Genomic DNA, 21,929 nt, shown 5'->3' on the forward strand with positions numbered 1-21,929 from the left:
TCGAGAGATCTAGATAGGGTGTACATTTTGTGGCCCTCAACGGGAATTTACCAAAAAAAAAAAAAAGAGAGAGAGAGAGAAAAGGGAGGTTATTTTATTTCGACAAAAGACCCACCAAATCTACATCGATAATTGATGCCTACAGATAAAATTGTAGATGTAGATTGGTATTTTAAAGAAATAGAGACATGCAAACCCTGTTCGAGCGCAAAGTGCAGTATATTTTGACAACTGCATTAAGCATGTTCTTCATTTTGGCCAAAATGTGCCTAAGGATCTAGATTTAAAATTATGCGAATGATATCATCGAATCACGTTTTCCGTGTCTGTTACGGTGGAATGATTATACAAGGGCAAAAGGCTCTTGAAAGTTGCCCCAACAATGGCCTAGAATGCACGATCACATATCTAGTTGCCCCAACGTGTACGTTAGGGTTGATCACGAATCCGATCGCCGATTCATTATTCCCATCCTTTTCTTGTCAATTTTCTTGACTTTACTTGACTAATCCTATTTGTTTGTTTTTGATTAATGAGGTGATTTGGAAAATATATACAGAAAATCCATTTGGATTGAATTTCACTTTTTATTTAAACAAAATCTAGCGGCTCACACACTTTAACTGCACTTTAACTCAAAACACTCGGATATAAATTGGTGAACAACGATGAGCGAAAAATCGTTACCACCAGCATGTTCTTAGATCATTTCTTCACGGTGAACGACGACGAGCTGCACGACGGCGGTCAGTGCGGTAGCTGAGTTTAGGGCATCCTCGGTATATTGATATGGAGTTGATTCGAGAGATCTAGATAGTGTGTACATTTTGTGGCCCTCAACGGGAATTTACCAAAAATTAAAAAAAGAAAAGAGAGAGAGAGAAAAGGGAGGTTATTTTATTTCGACAAAAGACCCACCAAATCTACATCGATAATTGATGCCTACAGATACAATTGTAGATGTAGATTGGTATTTTAAAGAAATAGAGATATGCAAACCCTGTCCGAGCGCAAGTGCGGTATATTTTGAACTTGTTCCGGATACGTTTCGCTTTTGGCAACTCTTTTAAAAAAACCAAACACGGGCCCCCCCGGGTTCTAATAACGGGGACTCGTCTAGTTGCGGATTACGATGATCGAAATTCCACGGGGTCCAAGCGCCACAAATTTCAACGATGACGACGGAACGAGCGACCAGACCAGCCCAACCCCATCAAAGCTCTCTCTCCGTCACGACTCACGAGCTACACGTTTTGCAGACAGAATCCCTTCCGTAAAGGACCCCGCAAGCCTGCCTGCGACACGTGGCAGCACAAGAGCCAAGTTAGAAGTCTTCCTTGGGTCTTCCTTTCTCGATTTTTGTATTGTAGTTTCGAGGTTGTTCTGTGTTCTGTCCCGTCGTTCCATCCTTTTCTAAGCACATGTCGCGTTTATTGGGATTGGGAACGATCGTGATCGTTGGCGACGGCGTGGGGCCTCCCACCCCCGCCCCAGAACTTGCTACGTGGACGGATAAGATCGGCGAGAGAGGAGCGGGGGTCGGACGGTGGTGGTGGTGGTGAAGTTGATGGTTTGGATTGGACGGTTGGTCGGGCGTGCTCGGAGAGAACTCGCTCGACGATTTTGATTTTTTTGATTTTTTTTTTTGCTCATTATTTTCTAACGAGAAAAATTGCCAACCGGTCTCGTAATTAGAGAGTAATTGGAGATTTCATGCAAGGTGCAATATTATATAGGCTTTGTGATTGCAGTTTAATTTAAAGAATAATAATATTAAATAACGTAATTACATGTGTCGTCCCAAGAGATAATGGAAAGACGAGAAGTGGGTTTTTCTTCTTTAGCTTAGCAGATTTCGATTATGTGTACGCGTGAGCATGAAGGATATTCCACTAACAATTGAACGTTACAGAAATGCTGACAAACTGCGAATCGGCATGCTTTTTGACCGTTCTCATCTTTTTAACTCATGGACGAATAAAATGGACATTTCGTATCAAAAAGAGGGTGTGAAATCATCTGAATTTTATCACGGTGATTGCAGTAGTTTCCGGTAGAAAATCCAGATAATTTAAAATTTCTTTACAATATCCACACGAGATAGGTAAATTTGATGATAAGCCAATATAACACCCCGCAAAAAAATAAATTGCCTTTTCCCCCTTTTTCCAAAGTTTTCTTTTTCCTTTTATTTTTTCGGTGGCAAGAATAACCGGATTAGACCCATAGCAACCTCTGGAATCCACCGGAACATCCTCAAAATTTCAAGACCAAATAATAGAGGGTGTCAGGCCACCATCAAAAGCCCTGGAAAATCAAACCCTAGTGGGGCCTGAAAACAAAAGGCTAATTGGAAAAAGAAAAAAGGACAAAAAAACGAAAGGAAAAGATTTCACCACATCCTTCTCCTTCGTTCGATCACTCACTCGTTAGTCAGCAGCAGCAGTACACTCTCGTACTCTGCAACACCTCCATAAATAGAACCAGATCTCCTCCCTTCGCCGGATCAGCAACGACGCTCTCACTGGTGTTTCCGTTCCCGGAAGAAGTTTAGAGGGAAAGGGGTTTTTTTTTTTCCAAGGACATGGCCAAGGACGTCGAGGTGGTGGAGCAACACGGGGAGTTCCGCGGCAAGGACTACCGCGACCCGCCGCCGGCGCCCCTGGTGGACGCGGATGAGCTCACCAAGTGGTCCTTCTACCGGGCCATCATCGCCGAGTTCGTCGCCACCCTCCTCTTCCTGTACATCACCGTGCTGACGGTGATCGGGTACAAGAGGCAGGCCGACACGGGCCACGGCGGGGACGTCTGCGGCGGCGTCGGCATCCTCGGCATCGCCTGGGCCTTCGGCGGCATGATCTTCGTCCTCGTCTACTGCACCGCCGGCATTTCTGGTGCGCTGATACAAACAGCTTCATATTTCGACATCTATATAGCTTGTACTAAGATAAAATAAGAAAAAGAAATTGTCGGATGATGAACGAATTGGTGTCGTGGTGTAGTTGGTTATCACGTCAGTCTAACACACTGAAGGTCTCCGGTTCGAGTCCGGGCGACGCCATTATAGCTGAACTTCTTTTTTTCGGTTCTTCGTTTGGCTTGATTTGAGTTTTGCTATGATCGGCAGGGGGGCACATAAACCCGGCGGTGACGTTCGGGCTGTTCCTGGCGAGGAAGGTGTCGCTGGTGCGGGCCATCCTCTACATGGTGGCCCAGTGCCTCGGCGCGGTGTGCGGGTGCGGCCTCGTGAAGGCCTTCCAGAGGGCCTACTACGAGCGGTACGAGGGCGGGGCCAACATGCTCGCGGACGGCTACAGCAAGGGCACCGGGCTGGGCGCCGAGATCATCGGCACCTTCGTCCTCGTCTACACCGTCTTCTCCGCCACCGACCCCAAGAGGAAAGCTCGGGACTCCCACGTCCCCGTAAGCTAACAACCCCTACCCATTTTGCCTCTCCCCCCTTTCTGTTTCTTTGGAATTTGATTTTGAAACCGTGCGCATCGTGCATGAAAGGTGTTGGCGCCGCTGCCCATCGGATTCGCGGTGTTCATGGTCCACCTCGCCACGATCCCGATCACCGGCACGGGCATCAACCCGGCCCGGAGCTTCGGAGCTGCGGTGATGTACGACAAGGAGAAGGCGTGGGATGACCAAGTAACGAATTCGAACTCCTTCCCTAGCTCTAGTACACTTCATCTAGTAAAGTTAACCGGACCATAGAGGATTCACATCGTGTTCTCTTTTGTTTTTCCATATTGAATTGTGCAGTGGATATTCTGGGTGGGGCCATTCGTTGGAGCGGCCATTGCAGCCTTCTATTACCAGTTCATCCTGAGAGCTGCAGCTTTCAAGGCTCTTGGTTCCTTCACGAGCTCTTCCACCTTGTAATTACGAATAATGCCCTCAAGACATCATCAGAAGGCTAATCACAGAGGGGAGAGAGAGAGAGAGAACTTTGGTTCTTCATGTGTTGTGTAAATTGTGGGTCAGCAGTACGTACTGTGTGCTTGAGGCACTGGGTTTTTCATTTTACGTGCCTAAGTAGTGGTGAGTTTTCTTAGTTCTGTTTTTCATTTGGGTCATTGTGGAACCATGAAGTCCTATGAAAATGCGAGTTTAATGCACTTTCTCCAAATGCCACTTACTTTACCTTATCAATGTGCCGAATGAGTTGCGGGCCTGAAGTCCTTTTCAGATTTTTCTGTTATATTAGTATGTAATTCTTAATTTCATTACCGGGTCCGAGCGAACCTAATCGGGCCTAAGTGGGTGGGCACGGGCTCGAGAGGGAATGCTCTTTACCGGTCGTGCCCGAAACGCACTTCGTAACTAGTGGGCTCGGGTGGCTTTGGAGAGGCTCGGGATCCAAAGTCGACCGCTTGCAAAAAGCTCCCGAACCGGCCGGGTGGGCAGATGCCGGGGCGCATGTGAATTTGGCGATTTGCGTGCATCTCTCGAATTAGTGTTTAACAGAAAATTTTCGAATAGACGAAAAGGATCTTGAACAAATTAGATGAGGGGATGATTCTTTCTGGGGTGTTTGAGCTAGACACGCAAGGGTAAAAGAAAAGGAAAAAAAGCAGGCAGGCTCTGATGGCAACGTTCGCGTCGTGTAGCACCACGGACACAGGGTGTAAGGATGTGGATTTGGCCCAGCATGTAGCTGGTTCTGCACTATGAAGGGGGTGATCAGATCGAACCTTAACTGCGTAACTTCATCCCAAGAACAGCAAAACTGAAGCTGCCAACAACCTTCTTTGCCAGCATTTTTGCTCTCTCGTTGGTCTGGGGCCGTACATTCTTGTGCACATCGATTGAAAGAAACACCCAAAGGTTGATGCTGATGAGAGCAGGTCCAGTCCAGCTGAGCCCCGTTGTTGATAAACATGCATTAATTATTGTGTTGTTTTGCTGTCATGCTTTCGTTTTCCACCTTGACAAGCAAAAGGGCACTTTCCATGTAATTTACTTATTAGGGGCGGGCGCTCTTTGCCATGTTAGCAATTTCAAGGCAAAAGCGAGATAAAAAAGGGGGTGTGTGTTGGGTTTAATATATTGAAGACACATTTCATATTTATCTGATCGCTTCATGACAATTGCGACTTCATTTCTTATTTCAATCGCCACTTGATTTCAAAATTGATAGATGTTTACAAGATGATAAGACATAGTCGTTGTTTAGTGTAACATGTACAATTTTCTATAATCAAGTACTCTCACGCAAGCTAATTAATTTCTTTTTCTCATCCAATTAAATAAAGACATCTCGATAAGGTGTCGGCTCAAATGATAAGGGAGTTTGCTCCTCTCTTTGCCGTTTGGGCTCGAATCTTGCGGGGAACACTTCAGAAGTAATATCCTAAATGCACCCTTAAGAACGCTCATGAGGGTGGATTAATCGAGATGTGTGAAAATTAACTTGGCCATCACTTGACCCCTAAAAACAAATGAAAATTACACAAAACCTCAGAGTAACTTTGAGGGTAATACAAGTTTGCCCCTAAACTTTCAACTATTACAAGCATATTGAACTTTCATTTTGCTAGCCGTCCGTTATTTTTTCTATTAGCATGTACAATGCACATGACTTATAAGAGATGAAAATGTATTTTGATCTCGTTTTTTAAAGAAAATCTCTCATTTACCCTTAATACTATAAAAAATGAAAAAAATATAAAAATGGTAGAAAGCCAAATTCACTAAAATACTAATAACTGAAAAAAAGTAAATACCAACAATATATAAAAATTTTATTAAAATTTGATAAATGTAACCATTTTAACAGACCTAAATAAGATGTTTTAAGAAAAAGAATAATCACGAATTAAATAAAACAGGAAAATGCATCAATAACAAAAATATCAAGCGACAAAAAATGGATACTTATTAATTTATTATGCATTTTTGCAATGGTTAATCGATGCAAAAGACTTGATGGATCAACTATATCCAATTTCTGTTATTTGATCACCTTTTTTTTTTTTATTAATCTGTTTTTTCCTTTTTAGTTAGCTGTTTTCTTTTTCTTGAAATATGTTATTAGTTCGATTGATATATCGTTAATTTTTAATAATTTTTATTCTTTAATATTATTAGTATTTATTTTTTGTGATACGAATACTTAATTTATTTTTATCCATTTCCTTTACTTGTATTATTTTTATCTTTTGTGGATATCAGGGGTAAAAAAGAGATTTTCTCCTTGGGAAAATATATAGATTTATATGAGACTGTTTAATGTTGGAAAGTTTAGGGGGGTTTTGTGTAATTTCATTAGAAAAAAAAAGGGAAAATGAAATAAATAGTCCCTGAAACTTTGACTCAATGTGCAATATGGTCCATGAACTTTTAATTTGTTCAATGTGGTCCATGAACTTTAATCCAATGTGCAATACGGAGTCCCTGAACTTTTAATTTGTTCAATGTCGTCCCGAACTTTTGGTACATGTTCAATTTAATCCCTAAACTATAAGAAAATATTCAAGGTAGTCATTCAATTAATTTACGTTCAGGGACTACTTGTACCAACAGTTTAGAGATCACATTAAATATTACGCTAAAGTTCAGAGATTATATCCATTAGGGGTGTGCAAAAGAACCGAAAACTGCTCCGAACCAGTGGCTCCTAAGGGGACTGGTTTGTTTCCTGGTTCCAATTTTTGGAAACCGGTCCGATTTCCGGTTCTAGGTGTGGAACTGCCCGCCGGTTCATCCGGATCGGACTGGTAATTATATAATAAATATATTATATTTATTTAATTTTTATTTTTTAAAAAAAGAAAAAAAATCATAAAATCCCTAAACTAAACCTAACTTGCTCGATGTTCACAGCCCCACATTGAGCCGAAAAACATCTTATTTCGCTTTCGCCTCACGCTCGCACTCACTCTCTCACTCTTTTTAGTCCATGTTCACCTCACTGTCTCCGACTCTCCAACTCCGTCTCCGTTTCCATCTTTCCGTCTCCGTCCTTGCCTAGTGAGAGCGGTTCCATGACCCACCCAGGAACCAAATCGGACCGGTAGTCCGGTTCTCGAATGGATCCATGGAACTAACAGGCGGTTCTCGATTTCAATTTTTCGAAACCGGTCCTTAGTGAGCGGTTCCCGGTTCTAGGGTGGGAACCGCCCATCCGGACCATGCTCACTCTTAAATTATTCATGAATTATATTATATATTGGATTAAAGTTTAGGGCCTGATTGTGCGATTATCCCAAAAAAACAAAGAAGGAAAAAACATTATCTGTCTGCCAATTAAAAAGTGGTGAATGCATTCACCATCCTCCGTTCGCTACCGTACCGCGAGTTCCATCAGGGGGAAAAACACGAAGAAGGTCCCCCCCCCTCCCTCTTCTTCCCCATCCCTGCGAGGAAATTCCCAGTCGGAGCGACGCCAAGCCTCATCAGGTACGCCAAATTGCCCCCTCCGTCCTGTTCGTTCGCATCTCCACCAGATTCCTCGATCGGATCTGCAATCGGCGCTCTCCTTTTTCACCTCGTTCGGGCGGATCCCGATCGTCTCGGTCGTTGCTGTCGCGCTGGATTTCCCCCTTTTTCCCTGGATCTTTGGCGGTCGATCCCGTAAATCCGCTTGCGTCGGAACTGCGTGGAAAGCGGATGAATTGATTTTCTCGCGTTTGATTCTCGGCTCCCGCCGAATTTCGGGGCCGATAAATCTTCGGAATCGATCGGAATCGAAGCTGGTAGTAGCTTTCTAGCTTGTTGTATTGGCGAGTCCAGATCTATCGGCCTCGCTTCGTCCTGGACGAGTTTCGTGTGAGAAAATAGGCCCTTCATCCCATCGTTCGGCAGAATTTTCGGCTGCGTGATATAGTTTTGGTTCATATGTTTCGCGATGAGGCTCGTTCCTTTTGGCCGTTGTAGTGTAGCGCGCTGGTCGCTGATCCGACGATGAATCTGTGGTTGGGGACTGGATGTATTACAATGTGCTGATCTCTCCCCAACTAACTCTTTTAATCATCAGCAAAGCGGAATTGGTGTTGGCTGCAAAAGAAGTGTTTTATCCCGCGGCTAAGTTTGTGCATTCGGTTTGTGAAAGTGCAGCAGCACCCTGTGCTGCTTGTGGGTGCAGATAGCATGTTCATCAGTTGATTGGATGCATCAGTGTCGGCTAGTTAGGATGTTGCATTAGCTTGTCGACTTCGTCGAAGGAAACTTAGACCTTAGGCAAGATGAAGTTGAGTGTGTTCTAGCAGAAGGCTTTTCTTTCGATAAGACCAGTTTAACGTTGCTGCATTTGCCTCCTCCTGGCGGATTCTTTCCGGCATTCTAGATGCTGGATTTACATTCAGAAATATGATTCTCATTTGCCAAGATAGAGTTTTCATAACACGGTCTTGACTTCTTGATTCTAGGCCAAGTAATGGAAGCATTCTAATGTTATTGATTCAACTTAATCTCCATATGTATGTTCTTAATTGCTCTAGGTCTTATATAAATGTATGAAAATCATTCAACAGAGTGGCAAAAGGCTAGTACTTCATAATACATGTTATCATTAGGCTAGGGATTTGGTGTTTTTTATGCTAGCGGCAGATTTCTACTTGTATTTGGCTATTAGTGGGAAACCACATTTTTTTATATATGGCCTATTAAGCTTGTATCGACTAGCATCTAAAAACACTCTCTATGTTGCCATATGTGTGGTGCCATAAGCTCGATCATATTTAAGATTATCAGGTAGATTGGATAGCGATTGGGGTAAATCTTCTTCTTCTAATATGAAGTAGTTACCCTATCTACTCTGTTCTTCTTTCAATCACATGTAACTGCCAGTGTGCTTTTCTAATCCCCTATAACTAGTAAAATTTGGATTACTATGTGCAGGAATGGAAGCCAATAGGGGTCAGGGTGGGATTCAGCAGTTGCTTGCTGCAGAACAAGAAGCTCAACAAATTGTTAATACTGCCCGAAATGGTATAACATCATGAGCTTTCGCGATAATTTGATGCATCGGCATATTGCACGCACTCTCGAAGTTGAAGTCCCAATCTTCAACGTGCATTGCATTTACTTTTACATGTAAGAAGGATATGAAAGTTAGTGTATCTCTTAATCGGTTCCTTGTTGTGGGGGGAATATGTTGTTAAAGAAAGATCTGACACTCAGGTGGGATGATGCTTTTGGATAATTTGCCGACTGCAAGTCATTTTTTTAGCATTTGCGAAAGGTTGCATTTGTTAAAACCTTTCGGTGCTGTGTTTTTCAAAGCTTGTTCTGTCATAACATAATCTTTGCCTTTTCAGCAAAAATGACCAGACTGAAACAAGCCAAAGAAGAGGCTGAAAAGGAAATCGCAGAATATCGATCTCAGATGGAACTTGCTTTCCAGAAAAAGGTTGCAGCGGTAAGTTTTTGTGTTGATTTATTCCTTATCCTTAGTACACTCTCTGGTCTGCAAAGAAACGGTCTTTTATCATCTTTGAGTTCTTGAAACATCGAATTTTCTTGTAGACTCACCCTCTTTTAGAATGTCGATAACTGCTGACTTGGTTTCCATGTTGCCTTGCAATCATCCAACAGAGTAGCGGAGACTCAGGTGCCAATGTCAAGCGGCTCGAACAAGAGACTGACACCAAGATAAGCAACCTAAAAATAGAAGCTGGCAGAATATCACATGATGTTGTGCAGATGCTTCTGAAGCAGGTGACAACTGTGAAGAATTAGGCCTTTGCTTGCAAAGAAGTGAACTTTATGTAATCTGGTAGCATGTTCAATTTGTACTGTGCCTTCTTGCTTCTCAGACGCATCATGAATGGCTAAATCAATGGTTGTTTAACATAGGCAGACAGCACCTGTGACTCGAATAAGCATGTTGTTCGTTGCATGTGAGTTTTATTTATGTGATGCGGCTCCTCTCATTCCCCGTCTAATATCCAAGATGTTCCGGGGAGATCGACTCATCCGAGTATTGCAGAGTGAGTAAAGGTTTACCGTTTGCCTATGGAATTTATGGATCTGATTCATGCCAAATTGCCATGTGTTGTCGACTTGATGGTCGGATATCAAATGTCTTTTCGTGCATGGCAAGTCTGCTATGGTTGAGGAGATTGTGTATTGGTCACATTTGGCACTATAGGTTGATAAAGCTAGAGAGAAAAATGAGAGAGCACTGGCTGATGTTTGTATGACTAGTCGGAATTCGTAAGACCTTAAGACTACATTTGGTAGTCCGGATTTGAGTCCGGGTAGTATAAATTGTTATCCTGTTCGGTGTTTGGGGACGTTCTTCGGACCGGACAAACCCGGATATGTTTGGATAAAATGCCGGATAAAAAATTCGGAGAAGAGGGTGGGATAAGCCCGGATTGGATAAGAATTTTCTTTTTGAAAAAAAAAAATTATCAAAAGGAGAAGTGATCGTAGTCATCCACATCAAATGGATCCAAATTGGCCTTTAGGAAGTTTTCTCAATAGCATTTGCATCGTCGAGTCTTTGAGATGTCCTCTGGTTGTTCCAAAGAAAGTTCTCTTGTTGAACTAATCGAAGCAATACTTACATGGCCTCAAACATTGGTGGCCGGAACTTTGGCTCCGCCTGCACTACCTTATTGACACAGTGATCAATATCGTAGTGGACAAAAGAATCCTCATCTAGGACACGAATGTCTCAAGGGAAAAGGGGAAGATGGTGATGAAGATGCTGGAAATCTTCGGTATAGCCGACAAATTGGACCTCGATCGATCTGAGGCGACGCAAAGACAATGCCAGTGGTCGCCAGAAAGTCCCCTGCCCACTCTAGTTGTCGTGATTTTAGATCTACTGATCTATGTCGCTGCTGCACAGCGATGTTGGTGGTCGCCGTTTTCGCTCGCGGCCACCGTGGAGTCAGTGGCCACAATTCCCAGATCTAGGGTTTTTCCTTAGCTTTTAATTAATTGAATTTTTTAACTTTCAATTTTATAATTAAATCGAATATTTTATTTATTTTTTAATCTTATCTTGAAGGGTACTAAACACTCGATGGGATCAAATATGTCCACATTTATTATCCGAAAGATTTGGTATCCTACTTTATATCATACTCGAAGGTATCAAATATGTCCACCTTTATTATCCGGAAGATTTGGTATCCCACTTTATATCATATCCCAAGTCTTTGTCCCGATAGCCAAATGCGGCCTAAGATTATAAAGGCCTCCGAGCAGGAACTTGCATCGGGTGTCCCGTTGGCCTCACATGGTCAAAAGAGCGAGTCATAATTCTGGTTTTTCGATGTAGAAGAGGATGGTGCCAAATAAAATCAGCCAAAGCTCGAAGGTACTTCTCGGGCTTCACGTGATAGATCCGGGCCTTTTGAACTGGGTATACAGCTATGATGTTGGCAGTCATATCCAACGTATGAAACAAAATTGGAATCTAAGAAAGAAGAACACTTTAACATTAAAAAATTTTGGAATATAAGTACCTCCGACCCTCGTTGACTCAAGGCATCAATCTGACTCTCCTTTTCTCTTTTCTATTTCGAGATACAGAAACATTTGAACTTCGACCTGTCGTTTTTGCTTAACGAGGAAACTGGGAATGAAGACTCCTCTCTCTTGAGCTTTCAAACCAAAAGGATGGGACTGTGGATTCGAAGTGGACATGGCAGAGAGAGGCAGAGAGAGGCAGAGAGAGAGAGAGAGAGAGAGAGAGAGATGGGCTTTGCTTTTCTAGCCGCCGTGTTCTTTCTAATGGCGTGGTGGAGTACACGTGTAGTGCACAATTATATGTGCGCTTTCCTACTTTGGTCTTTCTAGTGATTAGAAAGCTTAAGTTGAGCTTATCACAAATTTAATCTTTTCTTAGGCTATATCTTTGTTTCGCCGAAAACTTCGCGATAAAAGAAAATACTTTTCATGAATTTTCATTTGTTTGGTAATTTTAAAAAAGTGATTGCCGAAAAGAAAAAATCATTTTTCCTCGATCCATAGAAAACGTTTTTTGTCATCTAAATATCTAAAAGTCAGGAAATAAAATTTTGGAAATAGCGTTTTTTTTCAAACAAACAAACTCTCAAACCCATGATTGTTGATTGAGGCTGCTGCATCAAGCATTACCCAAAGCCTTAGATGGAGTAATCATGAGGGAAACGACTGATGTGTCTCCCTCAACCGTTGAGCTCCCCTTTTGCTTTTATATTCGAGACGAGACGGGACACGCAAAAATGCCCCACTTTTGTCAAAGTTTTGAGTGCAGGGTGCCTTTTGTCTTATTGTATTAATCATGGGTTGATTGACCATCGCCCTTTAATGAATTCGATACTCCTCCAACCAAATTTCGAAAGATGAGCTAATGAAACTATAATTCCTCCAAATTCCGCGATTGGAACGTGCTTCGTGGGACGAAGAAAGTACACTATTGTCTTGGAAGGTTTTGACTCGTACAAAATACCCTTGTCAAGGAAATGCTGCATTCAGACCAAATCCCCCCCCCCATTCTAATTCTAGGGTTTGACTTATTTGTGATTCCTTCTATGTCATGGCACGATCGAGCACATTGAAATTCTCTAACGACCTCCAACGGCCTTATGGAATATTGCGAGAACCGGTAGAAACTGGATTGCCCGACAAGATATTTATAGTCCAATAGTTCCTATTTTTAAGAGAGAATATACGCCTCTATTTTTAAGGATTTCTAAAATTATTGAGAATTACTTTTCGAACAACTTAATACATCTTAGCAGTAAAATCAACTTTTTTCTCAATATGACAATATGATGGATAACTCATTCGATGACGGATAATTCCACGGTGAAATGGAGGTTTGAGATTTCCGTTACGAGTAACAGGATGAGGCATGCTTCTTGGTACGTTTTATACAATTTCTCGATAAAAAGAATGATCTTTTTTTTATAAAAAGAAAAAAACTTGACCAAGTGAATAGGTTTTATTAATTTTGCACAGGAAAAACAATAAGGCGGAAAACCCCCGAAGAAGAAAGAAGAGATGCTCTCGGACAAGATAGTGCGAAGGATCTTGCCCGAAAAAAGAAACAAGAACCTGCATAATTTGCAGGAAGTGGGAGGAGCTGCGGCATTTCTGTCAGTGAATCCACCTTCATTACCTCCCATCTTTCTTTGAAGTGGAAACTCCATTTCATGCCAAATTCCAAAATTAAATATTATTTATACTAATCAAATATAATTAAAAAAAAATGGTTAAAGTAGAAGAAGAAGGAGAAGAGAGAGAGAGAGAGAAAGAGGAGAGGAGAGAGAGAGAATAGCTTTGTGAATTTTAGCATCCCCTCTCTCTCTCTCATCAATGGTGTTTTGGGTGGAGCTTTACGCAACCCATTACCTCTGTCCCTCGATCAAATCTTCCTCCGCACCTCCACTTCAATCCCGTTTCCTCCAATCCCTCTCTCTCTCTTTCTGCGCTCACTCTGCTCGATCGTGGAGTTTCTCTCCTGCACGGTTGCTCTAGTTGCGATTCGTGATGATCCTGATGGTGAAGATCGCTTTTTGATGCCTGAGCAGTCCAATGCTCCTTCCCTAGTTGCCTAATTTCGATCGATTCGGAAGACCCAGTTGTTCTTTTCCTTGTGCTTTTTGCCCCGAAGGAATTCCATGGGCAACAGCGGAAGCGGCCGCCGGAGGCACGGGAGCCGGCGCGGCCACCCTCCGCCGCCGCAGCAGCAGCCGGAGGTCACCTCCAACAGGTACGTCGTCACGGCCGCGACCACGTACCCGCCCCAGTACCCGAGCCCTAACCCGCCTCCGCAGTACTACCAGTACCCCGGGTACTACCCTCCGCCGCCCCCGCCGGCGACCCCTTCGCCGCTCCCGGCGCCGTACGACCACCACCATCATCCCCGGGGCGGTGGTGGCCCGCCGCATGCGGAACAGGTCCACGGGAATTGGGTCGGCGGGAGGTACCCGTGCGGGCCGGTTATGATGATGCCTTATGTGGAGCACCAGAAGGCGGTTACCATTAGGAATGATGTGAACATTAAGAAGGAGACACTGAGGATTGAGCCTGATGAGGAGAATCCTGGGAAGTTTCTGGTTTCGTTCACTTTTGATGCCGCTGTCGATGGAAGGTATTGCTTTTTGTAGCTTCAGTAGCTTTTGTTAGATCATGGTCTCGAAGTGTAATCTGTGATTTACCTTACGTCAGGTTGCTCTGTCCATGGATAATGATATCATTTGATGTGATGTGATACTACAGAGAATAGAGTATCTGGTAGAAAAGGATTTTGCATTATATGAGTTCGTCGCATGTATATTTTCGCTGATTTGATCCGCGGAGGGACAATTGTACTTTCTGTTTGGTTAATTGTCTCCGTGCCTCAATGCACCGACTTTCTTTTTAAATCCGTCCTCACAGTGTAACGAACTTATAGTGGAAGGTTGATTTTCGGGAGCTTAGGAAGGATACCAAATCTGTATGCTGTGACTCGGGCCAGCATATACTCATGTTGTGTTCGGATGAAATGTCAAGGAGATTCTTAATGTATGATGGGTTGAAAAGAAGCTTTTGTAGTTTGACAGACTTATTGATAGGCAATGACAATGTGATCGACCTGACATACCATAGCCTAAGATATTATGAGTTTGAAACAAGCAAAGAGCATCGTGGATGGATTGCGAGTGACGAACGCTGAGCATTATGAAGGGGATGCGAGTGACGGATACTGTTGCGGTTTCTAAATGAATAAACGCAGCACAAATGTTTCCTCCTTTTTTCGTGCTGATAGCTTGTGAGTTCTCTATATTGTGATACAACAGAGTTATGGATTGCAAAAGAGAGATATAGCAAGTGCTGAAATGCTTCTTTTCATTGAGAGGTGCAGAGTTATGGTAGTGAATGGGTTCTTAAGAAATTGCGTATTGGTTTGTGAGTATAACTGTAGTTAAGGTGCATCTTTTAGCATTTTGGACTGTCCATTTTTCTTCTCGCTGATGTCACTTAGATCTTACACTGCCGATCTTTATGTGGGACTTCATGTTCATATCTCCTTTGAAAGGATGGTTTAATTGGATTGCTGTGCGTTGATCGTCTTAGGCGTGTCACTTGTGTTAAACAATTTTTCTTTGGCGGTAGAAATTGTTTTATCTACATATCAGAGTGTCGTAAATTTGATTTGAACGTATCATACCTCTGATCTGGAAGAGCTTTTTCATTTTGTCATCTCCATTCGTATATTGTCGACCCAATAGACTGGAAAATTGTCAGCTGACATTGGTTAAATAAACCATGCTCTGTTATTTTTTCATCTGTCTAATTTTATAGTCTTGCTACAGAATCACAGTGGTTTTCTTTGCAAAGGAAGGGGAGGACTGTAGTCTCAGTGCAATGAAAGAAGACCTTCTACGACCAGTAATAGTGGAATTCCGGGGAGGTCTTGGCCAGAAGTTTAAACAGCCCTCTGGAACAGGAATCGAATTTTCAATGTTCGAGGAGACAGAATTAAGATACAGTGACACAGACGTGTGTCCTCTAGCAGTGAAGGCGGAGTCATCCTTGGGTACCCAGAAAGGTCCTGATGGGAATGCCATGTCGAGAACCATGAACTCTCAGATAACTCAGGTTGTGTTTGAGAAGGAGAAGGGCGAATATCAGGTGCGGGTTGTGAAGCAGATCTTGTGGGTGAATGGAATGAGGTATGAGTTGCAGGAGATTTATGGCATCGGGAACTCGGTCGAGAGTGACATCGATGGAAATGACCCTGGAAAGGAATGCGTGATTTGCCTGTCAGAACCAAGGGACACAACTGTCCTTCCCTGTCGACACATGGTAATTATGCTTCCCTAACTTTTCTTTTCGGTGTAGGACTGTGAATCCTGACTGGATTGTAAATTCTTGCTTGAGGCTTGTCAAGGTTTGTGTGTGACTAGAAAAGTTCGTTTCATTCTTACCTGAATTCTGTTGAGTTCTTTGTCGAATTATCAAAACACAGTGTGAAATCCTGGTTTACCAAATTATACAAGGGTTGTTCAACTCACTAGAGGATCATGTTAATTGCTCCCCTCCATGACAGCAACTCACTGAATAAAGAGAAGGAAAAGGTAAAAGAGTGAATTAAATCCAAGCCTAGGGAAGAGACAATGCTATACTGCATCAATCTACCCTATTATCAAATTGATGAAACGTGACGGTTAATGAATGTTTTGAGGGGTTTCGGCATCCGATTTTGCTCATGATGGTGGTTTAGCTGTTTAGGAAAGTCCAAGTATTCAACTCATCCTGAAGTGAACATATCCGATTGAATTGTTAATCTGGTGTTGCTTGTTAGGGTTTAACAGTGACAACGCCTTGTGGTATTCATATTATCAGTGTCTTTTGGTCAGCTTTAGCACTATGTTCTTCACTTTCCTCTCTCCTTCAACAATACTTTGCTTTCACTCAACTGGTCTATCAAGAGGGCAGTTTTGATTTCCTTTCTCTCTCTCTTCATGGTACAGTGTATGTGTAGCGGGTGTGCGAAGGTTTTGAGGTTCCAGACAAACAGGTGTCCCATCTGTCGGCAACCGGTCGAGAGGCTTCTGGAGATCAAGGTCAGCAGTGCTGCTGACGAATGAAGTTGCCGTTTATTAGCATGCTCATGCTGTATAATAGTCCTTTGGTTTTGTTCCTTCTTTTTATTTTTGTTTTCTTTGAAATTCTTTTTTTTCTCCCTTCCTCTGTGCTTATTCAGTCTTTGCCTGTGCAATGATCACATGGCGAGTTTTACTCACCAAGGCACGACGAAGCGTTTGCTCTGAATCCATCAAAGAACATACTGCTTATTTATACTTCCGGGTGTTGTTTACGTGACATTCTAAGTAGTTCATGCAATCTTAGCTCCTCTAGCTGCTCAAGATGATGTTGTGATGAAATTCTGGCTCTGATGCTGTTTAATCCCCCCCATCACAGCTGACTTTGTGATCTATCGGATGGGTGTCAAGGGCTCTAGAGACCCGGAAATAAGACATTGAGTTCTGTTACTGAGCAGTGTCGTCGGTTAGTTCTTCTCACGTCTCGACGTGTTGGACAACCATTTGTGCCATAAACTTAACGAAGGCTTCGAATTTTCTTTGAAGTACGCCCTGTCCTGTGATCAACATCAGCAGCGCTTGAGAGTTGGAAGGCATGATGGTATAGTGGGCCGATCAGAAACTTCAAGCCCCAATCCTCTTGCAGAGTGGCCCATACTCCTTTCTCTTTCCGTTCTTAGCCAAGTGAGGACAAGAGTATCTGGGGCAAATGCCAATTGAGGATTATGCTAAAAACGACTCGCACAACGCCTCGTGCTTCTCCTCTCTATTCTCTCTAAGAGCGAGAGGGAGGAAATGCCTTCTCTTTTTTTGCCCGATCTGCGAGATCGAGCCTGCTTGCAATCCTCACAAACCATACGGGGTTGCAAAAGGGCCTTATCTCTAGTTTGCATTTGGTGATGTTGCTGTCTACGAAGGGCTCGACTATATCGAGACTGGACCTAGATGAACTCTGGATGTAAACATTTGTTAAATAGTTCTGGCTCACACGAATCGTTCCATAACAAGAGAAGTGCCCGCCAAACAAGTAGACCTGTTTAAAATGGGTCACAAATCTATTTCTTAACCTATATATTAATAGGTCGAGTTGTTTTATGGATTAGTTATATTTAGTAAATGGGTTTAGAATGGTAAAATCCAAAATAATATGTCTGTTAAATGGGTTCACAACTTACCTAGACTCAACTCACATTTATAACTCTTTTTCGCCCTCACTCGATCTCGTGCTCATTCATTTTGTGCTCTCACGTCAATTGGTTATGAATTGGATATGAGTCACTAAATTTGTATTGCATTGAAATGAATGAATTTGAATCGGATCATTTTTAATTTGATCCCACCAACTTAGTTGATTGGGCTACGAAAGTAGCAGAATTCACGTTTCAAGAAGGATGCGATGCTGTACGATAGACAGGTACTGTAACGATAAAGCACCTTCTGAATCCTGAAATCTGGTGTATAAACTTTGAAAGTTGAGACCCCTTGAAGGGGTTTCCATTGGATGATGGCACTTCGTTTTTTTGTGGAAAGTGAGTGTCCCACCCCCCCATTCAAGTGGGGGAGTGGGCAAGGTTGGCTTCCTCTTCCCAATGAAGAAGGCGAAGCTTTTGCTTTTTTACAACATCAATGTGACAAGCAACCACTTCAATGTTGTAAATAATGTCCTAACTAAATAATTCTAGATAGGTTTCCTCCATCAGTTAAATCCTTTCTTAATGTGTTTGACTTCCCCTTGTGCTTGTCACTATATTTATACTTAGCTCATAAACTAGCTTTCTTAATGTACGTATTAATAATGGTGTTGAGGATTATCATTATTTTTCTCCTACTTGCTTTATAATGAGAGAAATCCACGTGGAAGGATGGGGTATCCTATGACGACACTAGCTACTAAAAATAGTTAAATTCCTATGCCTTGGGTACAATCTGTCACTTTCGACATTCCATGCTGATTGATCACATCGCCATCATTTTTGTGCACAAGTAATTTACATTGTGCCGAAACTTGAAGCCTCCTCGGAGATTTGGAAGTTCCGGAATCAATCCAATGGACCTAATTTTTCGCAAATTCAGATGTTTCCAATACTCCCACGTCCCGAAAGATCAGATAAATCTATATCGATTCCGACTTTAATGCCGATGCACATTGGTGCGAGCCTGTGTGGCATGGCATCCCGTTAAACACGGGTTCCGATCCTAATCTTCTTAGCAAGCAATCTATTAACTTGTGGGGGTCAAAGTCAAAATCAAGAGGTTTTAGTTGACACGACTCTCTTCTTGGCACCATTTTTCGAAGAACTTTCAACAAGTTTTTTATTTTATTTTATTAGTTAATGACGCAAAATTTGGAGGGCGAGTGGCTGATGTTGGTTGACTTAGTTTTAAGAGGTAGCCGCTTTAATCTGCACGAATCGACGTAATACTTGGCTGTTGTCACTTCCAAGATAAAATCATGATTTAAATTTTGGGGGTGGAAACATGAATATCTGAAAAATTAAGGATAAGCACATGAAATGGACTTACCCGTCTGATGTCGCACTAGGGTCGGACGTTGCAACACCACGATCATATTAGCCTTTGCAACAAACCGAATCATACCTATCAAAAAAAGAAAAAGGAAAAAAACAAAACAAAGGACAAAGGGATGATCATTCGAGATTATTAATTGTGCTGACCAATCGCGCCGTGATCTCGATAAATATCTCTCTGGATACGTGGATTCATCGGACTTTTGAAAAAAATAAAATACCCTCTCAATTTTGTCCGGATCGATCGGGATTGCCAACTGTCCGATGTAGATGCAACATATCCCGTGTTTGAATCTCGGCTCTACTGTTCAAGGGTGTTTTGAGGCCGCATCCGCCATTTCACCGGTGAAGTCTTATCCGATGCGCGTAGACGCGACGGCTCTAATCTGTTCGTAGCCGCAAGATCAATTGACTTGAAAAGATTTGGATACATTCGTCGTTTATTAAAATCTTGCTGACGATTGCTCTAAGCCACTCGTTAAACACGTTAATGAAAAAAATTCATCGCTTCTAATGTCTTATCTTACTCGTTTTGCGTGTAATCATAGGATTAAAAATGAAAACATTTTTTTTATTAAATACGACTAACAAGTACTTCGAAGACATTTTAGAAAATTGTACATTATATATAATGATGGGGTACGCAAGGCAGCGGGTCCCACCATCCTGTATTTAATTAATCCGGTGAACATTGTTTGGCGGCAGAGTATTAATCAATTAGTTAGGGGAAACAAGCTAATTGGAAATCCACGGAGGAATTGATAGATACTTTTTGAACATTCGACTAATCTTCACGAACACAATTTTCCTCTCATCTCACACATGATCATTGTGGACATACGGACCTGTCTCGTGAGGAATCGATTGATTCGAACTCCGATCACAAGCCTTATCGTTTGGGGAAGCCCTTAGGGCGATCGGTTGAACAAGTCTCGCGTTAACTCGTCACAAGCAGTGTCGATACGCGTGATAATCCGACACCTGAAATCATATGACTCCGGCAATTGACTGCTGTCATCGTGAACGCATGACCCGATTTCATGGTATTTAAGCTTCGACCCCGCTAATCCCTCTTTATTGCATCTTTTTATGGAGCTTGAATGCTTTTTACATGTTTTCATGCCGAACAAAAAATAAAATGGTTTGACGATTCACATTTCAAGCACCCTGCAATTGAAAAACAATAGCTTAATTCATGAGCCTAAAGACAAAGTGTGTTCTTCAATGCAAGTGATGCTTCCAAGAAAGAAAGGCTTGCTGGTAGAAAATCTGAAATTAGTATGCTACACCAATTACATTAAACATAGGAAAAATAAATAATTTCAATGTAATTTTAAATAATTTCTTTTTCAGATGCCAGTGGTTGGTAAAGCGGCGACAGACGAAAATTATGTATTTTGCGCTCTTCTCAAGATCGACCCATAATTGACAAAGCCTGGGTTTCCTTTTTGACTTATTTTTCTTCCTAAGGCTGCGTATGGCAACCATTTTGTGCTCGGGAATAAATTCTGCTTAGAAATGATTTTTTTTTATTCTGTACTCGAAAATAATTTTTAAGCATTTGAAGACGTTTGGTAACTGCCTTAAATTTCTATTCTTAGAATAGAAAAAGAACAGAATTGCCTTTGGTAACTACACAAAATTTCATTTTATTAATAATATTTTGAATTTTTTAATATTTCTTTCTCTTTTTTTTTCCTTTTTTTCCTTCTCTTCCTTGGCCAAGGCCAGTCGCCGGCGCCAGGGTCGGCGAGGGCGTCGCGGCCCTCGCCGGTCGCGACGGCGAGGTTAGCCTCGCCTTGGTTGGGCGAGGCCTCGTCGTCGCGGCTGCGAGCCGCCCTCGCCCAGGCGACGAGGGCCGCGATGCCCTCGCTGGCCTTGGCCTGCGGCCGGCAGGCCGAAGAACAACAACAAACCAAAAAAAAAGAAGAAAATGAAAAAGAATCAGAAATGAAAAAAATTGTTCCCAGAATCAAGAAGCTACTTTTTTTTGCTTCTTGATTTTATTCCAAAACTGATTATGGGAATAATTTTTTGCAAAATTGTGCCCGGGAATAAAAAAGTTTAACAAACGAATTTCTGCTCCCAAACTAATTTTGAGAATAAAAAAATATAATTTTTTATTATTTGATAAGTTGTCAAACAGGTCTAGTAACCTGAATTCGTTATTGCACCTACTGTTTCAATATCCTTAAATTCCTAATGCCATCAAAAGCTCGACAATGGCCAGGGAAGATGGAAGTACACGTTGTACTTTCACGACCGCAGTTTCTTACAATTATTGCGCTTTGGCAATGATTAGATTGGAGGAAATAGCAGAGGAACGTGGGTCACGATTTTCGAATTGCGCAATTATAATCAAGTTTACTGTCGGAGCAGTACGGTCGATATGGTTTCTTTCTTCAATAATTGACAAAGGCTAAAGTGGGGATGTGCAGAGGAACCGGAATCACTCGGATCGCCTGAAATCGAACCGGACTAGCACGGAATAGGCGATTCTCGAGGGGATCGGTCCGGTTGCCGGTTCCAATTTACTAGAATCGGTAAGTACCGGTCCGGTTCTCGATTCTAGACGTGGAACAGCGAGAACCGCCTACACGAACCAAACCGGTAATATATATAATTTTTTAGAAAAATTTTCACAAAAAAAAGAGAAAAATTTTAAAAAAAATGAAAACCTTAAAATCTTTAATCTGAAGCTCACCGCCCATTAATTAAGTGCTCGTTTCGTCTCGTCTTACTCTCACTTTTTTTGAGTCGTTTCTCTATTTGTCACTCATGATCTCGACTCTCAGGTTCAACGTCCATTGACTCATTATCTCGACTCTTAATTCCCATCAACTCACGGCCGAGTCTTTGGCCGTTCACCGCCTCCCTCTCTTGCTCTCGATCACCTCTATTTGCGTGAAGTTTAGTGGGA

At 42.2% G+C, this 21,929-nt stretch overlaps 3 protein-coding genes, 1 long non-coding RNA gene and 1 other non-coding gene across 5 annotated transcripts in view; 4 read left to right on the top strand and 1 right to left on the bottom strand.

Moving 5' to 3' along the window:
• The first annotated feature begins 2,509 nt into the window (after positions 1-2,509).
• Positions 2,510-4,194, top strand: LOC115673462 (aquaporin PIP2-2-like). Its single transcript, XM_030595642.2, has 4 exons — positions 2,510-2,894; positions 3,128-3,423; positions 3,514-3,654; positions 3,769-4,194. Exons 1-4 carry the CDS (start codon positions 2,585-2,587, stop codon positions 3,886-3,888), a joined length of 867 nt encoding a protein of 288 aa, XP_030451502.1. The 5' UTR covers positions 2,510-2,584; the 3' UTR covers positions 3,889-4,194.
• On the top strand, positions 2,988-3,061 carry TRNAV-AAC (transfer RNA valine (anticodon AAC)). Its single transcript has one exon. It is a non-coding gene; the product is annotated as a tRNA-Val (tRNA).
• LOC130138951 (uncharacterized) overlaps positions 3,127-21,929 on the bottom strand; it is a 48,272-nt gene continuing 29,469 nt past the window's right edge. The window contains exon 2 of the long non-coding RNA XR_008817216.1: positions 3,127-4,187. This is a non-coding gene — a long non-coding RNA (uncharacterized LOC130138951). The remainder of the gene's footprint in view (positions 4,188-21,929) is intronic.
• On the top strand, positions 7,266-9,885 carry LOC115673466 (V-type proton ATPase subunit G1-like). The gene is made up of 4 exons (XM_030595650.2): positions 7,266-7,407; positions 8,848-8,937; positions 9,267-9,367; positions 9,544-9,885. Exons 1-4 carry the CDS (start codon positions 7,269-7,271, stop codon positions 9,685-9,687), a joined length of 474 nt encoding a protein of 157 aa, XP_030451510.1. The 5' UTR covers positions 7,266-7,268; the 3' UTR covers positions 9,688-9,885.
• LOC115673461 (probable E3 ubiquitin-protein ligase LOG2) lies at positions 13,201-16,848 on the top strand. Its single transcript, XM_030595641.2, has 3 exons — positions 13,201-14,044; positions 15,249-15,741; positions 16,410-16,848. The coding sequence occupies exons 1-3, from the start codon at positions 13,572-13,574 to the stop codon at positions 16,524-16,526; spliced, it is 1,083 nt and encodes a 360-aa protein (XP_030451501.1). The 5' UTR covers positions 13,201-13,571; the 3' UTR covers positions 16,527-16,848.

The sequence above is a fragment of the Syzygium oleosum genome, unplaced genomic scaffold (genome assembly GCF_021117445.2).
Source record: "Syzygium oleosum isolate NSW1041296 unplaced genomic scaffold, Sole_v2.1 Sole_v2.09, whole genome shotgun sequence".
Taxonomy (NCBI): Eukaryota; Viridiplantae; Streptophyta; class Magnoliopsida; order Myrtales; family Myrtaceae; genus Syzygium; species Syzygium oleosum.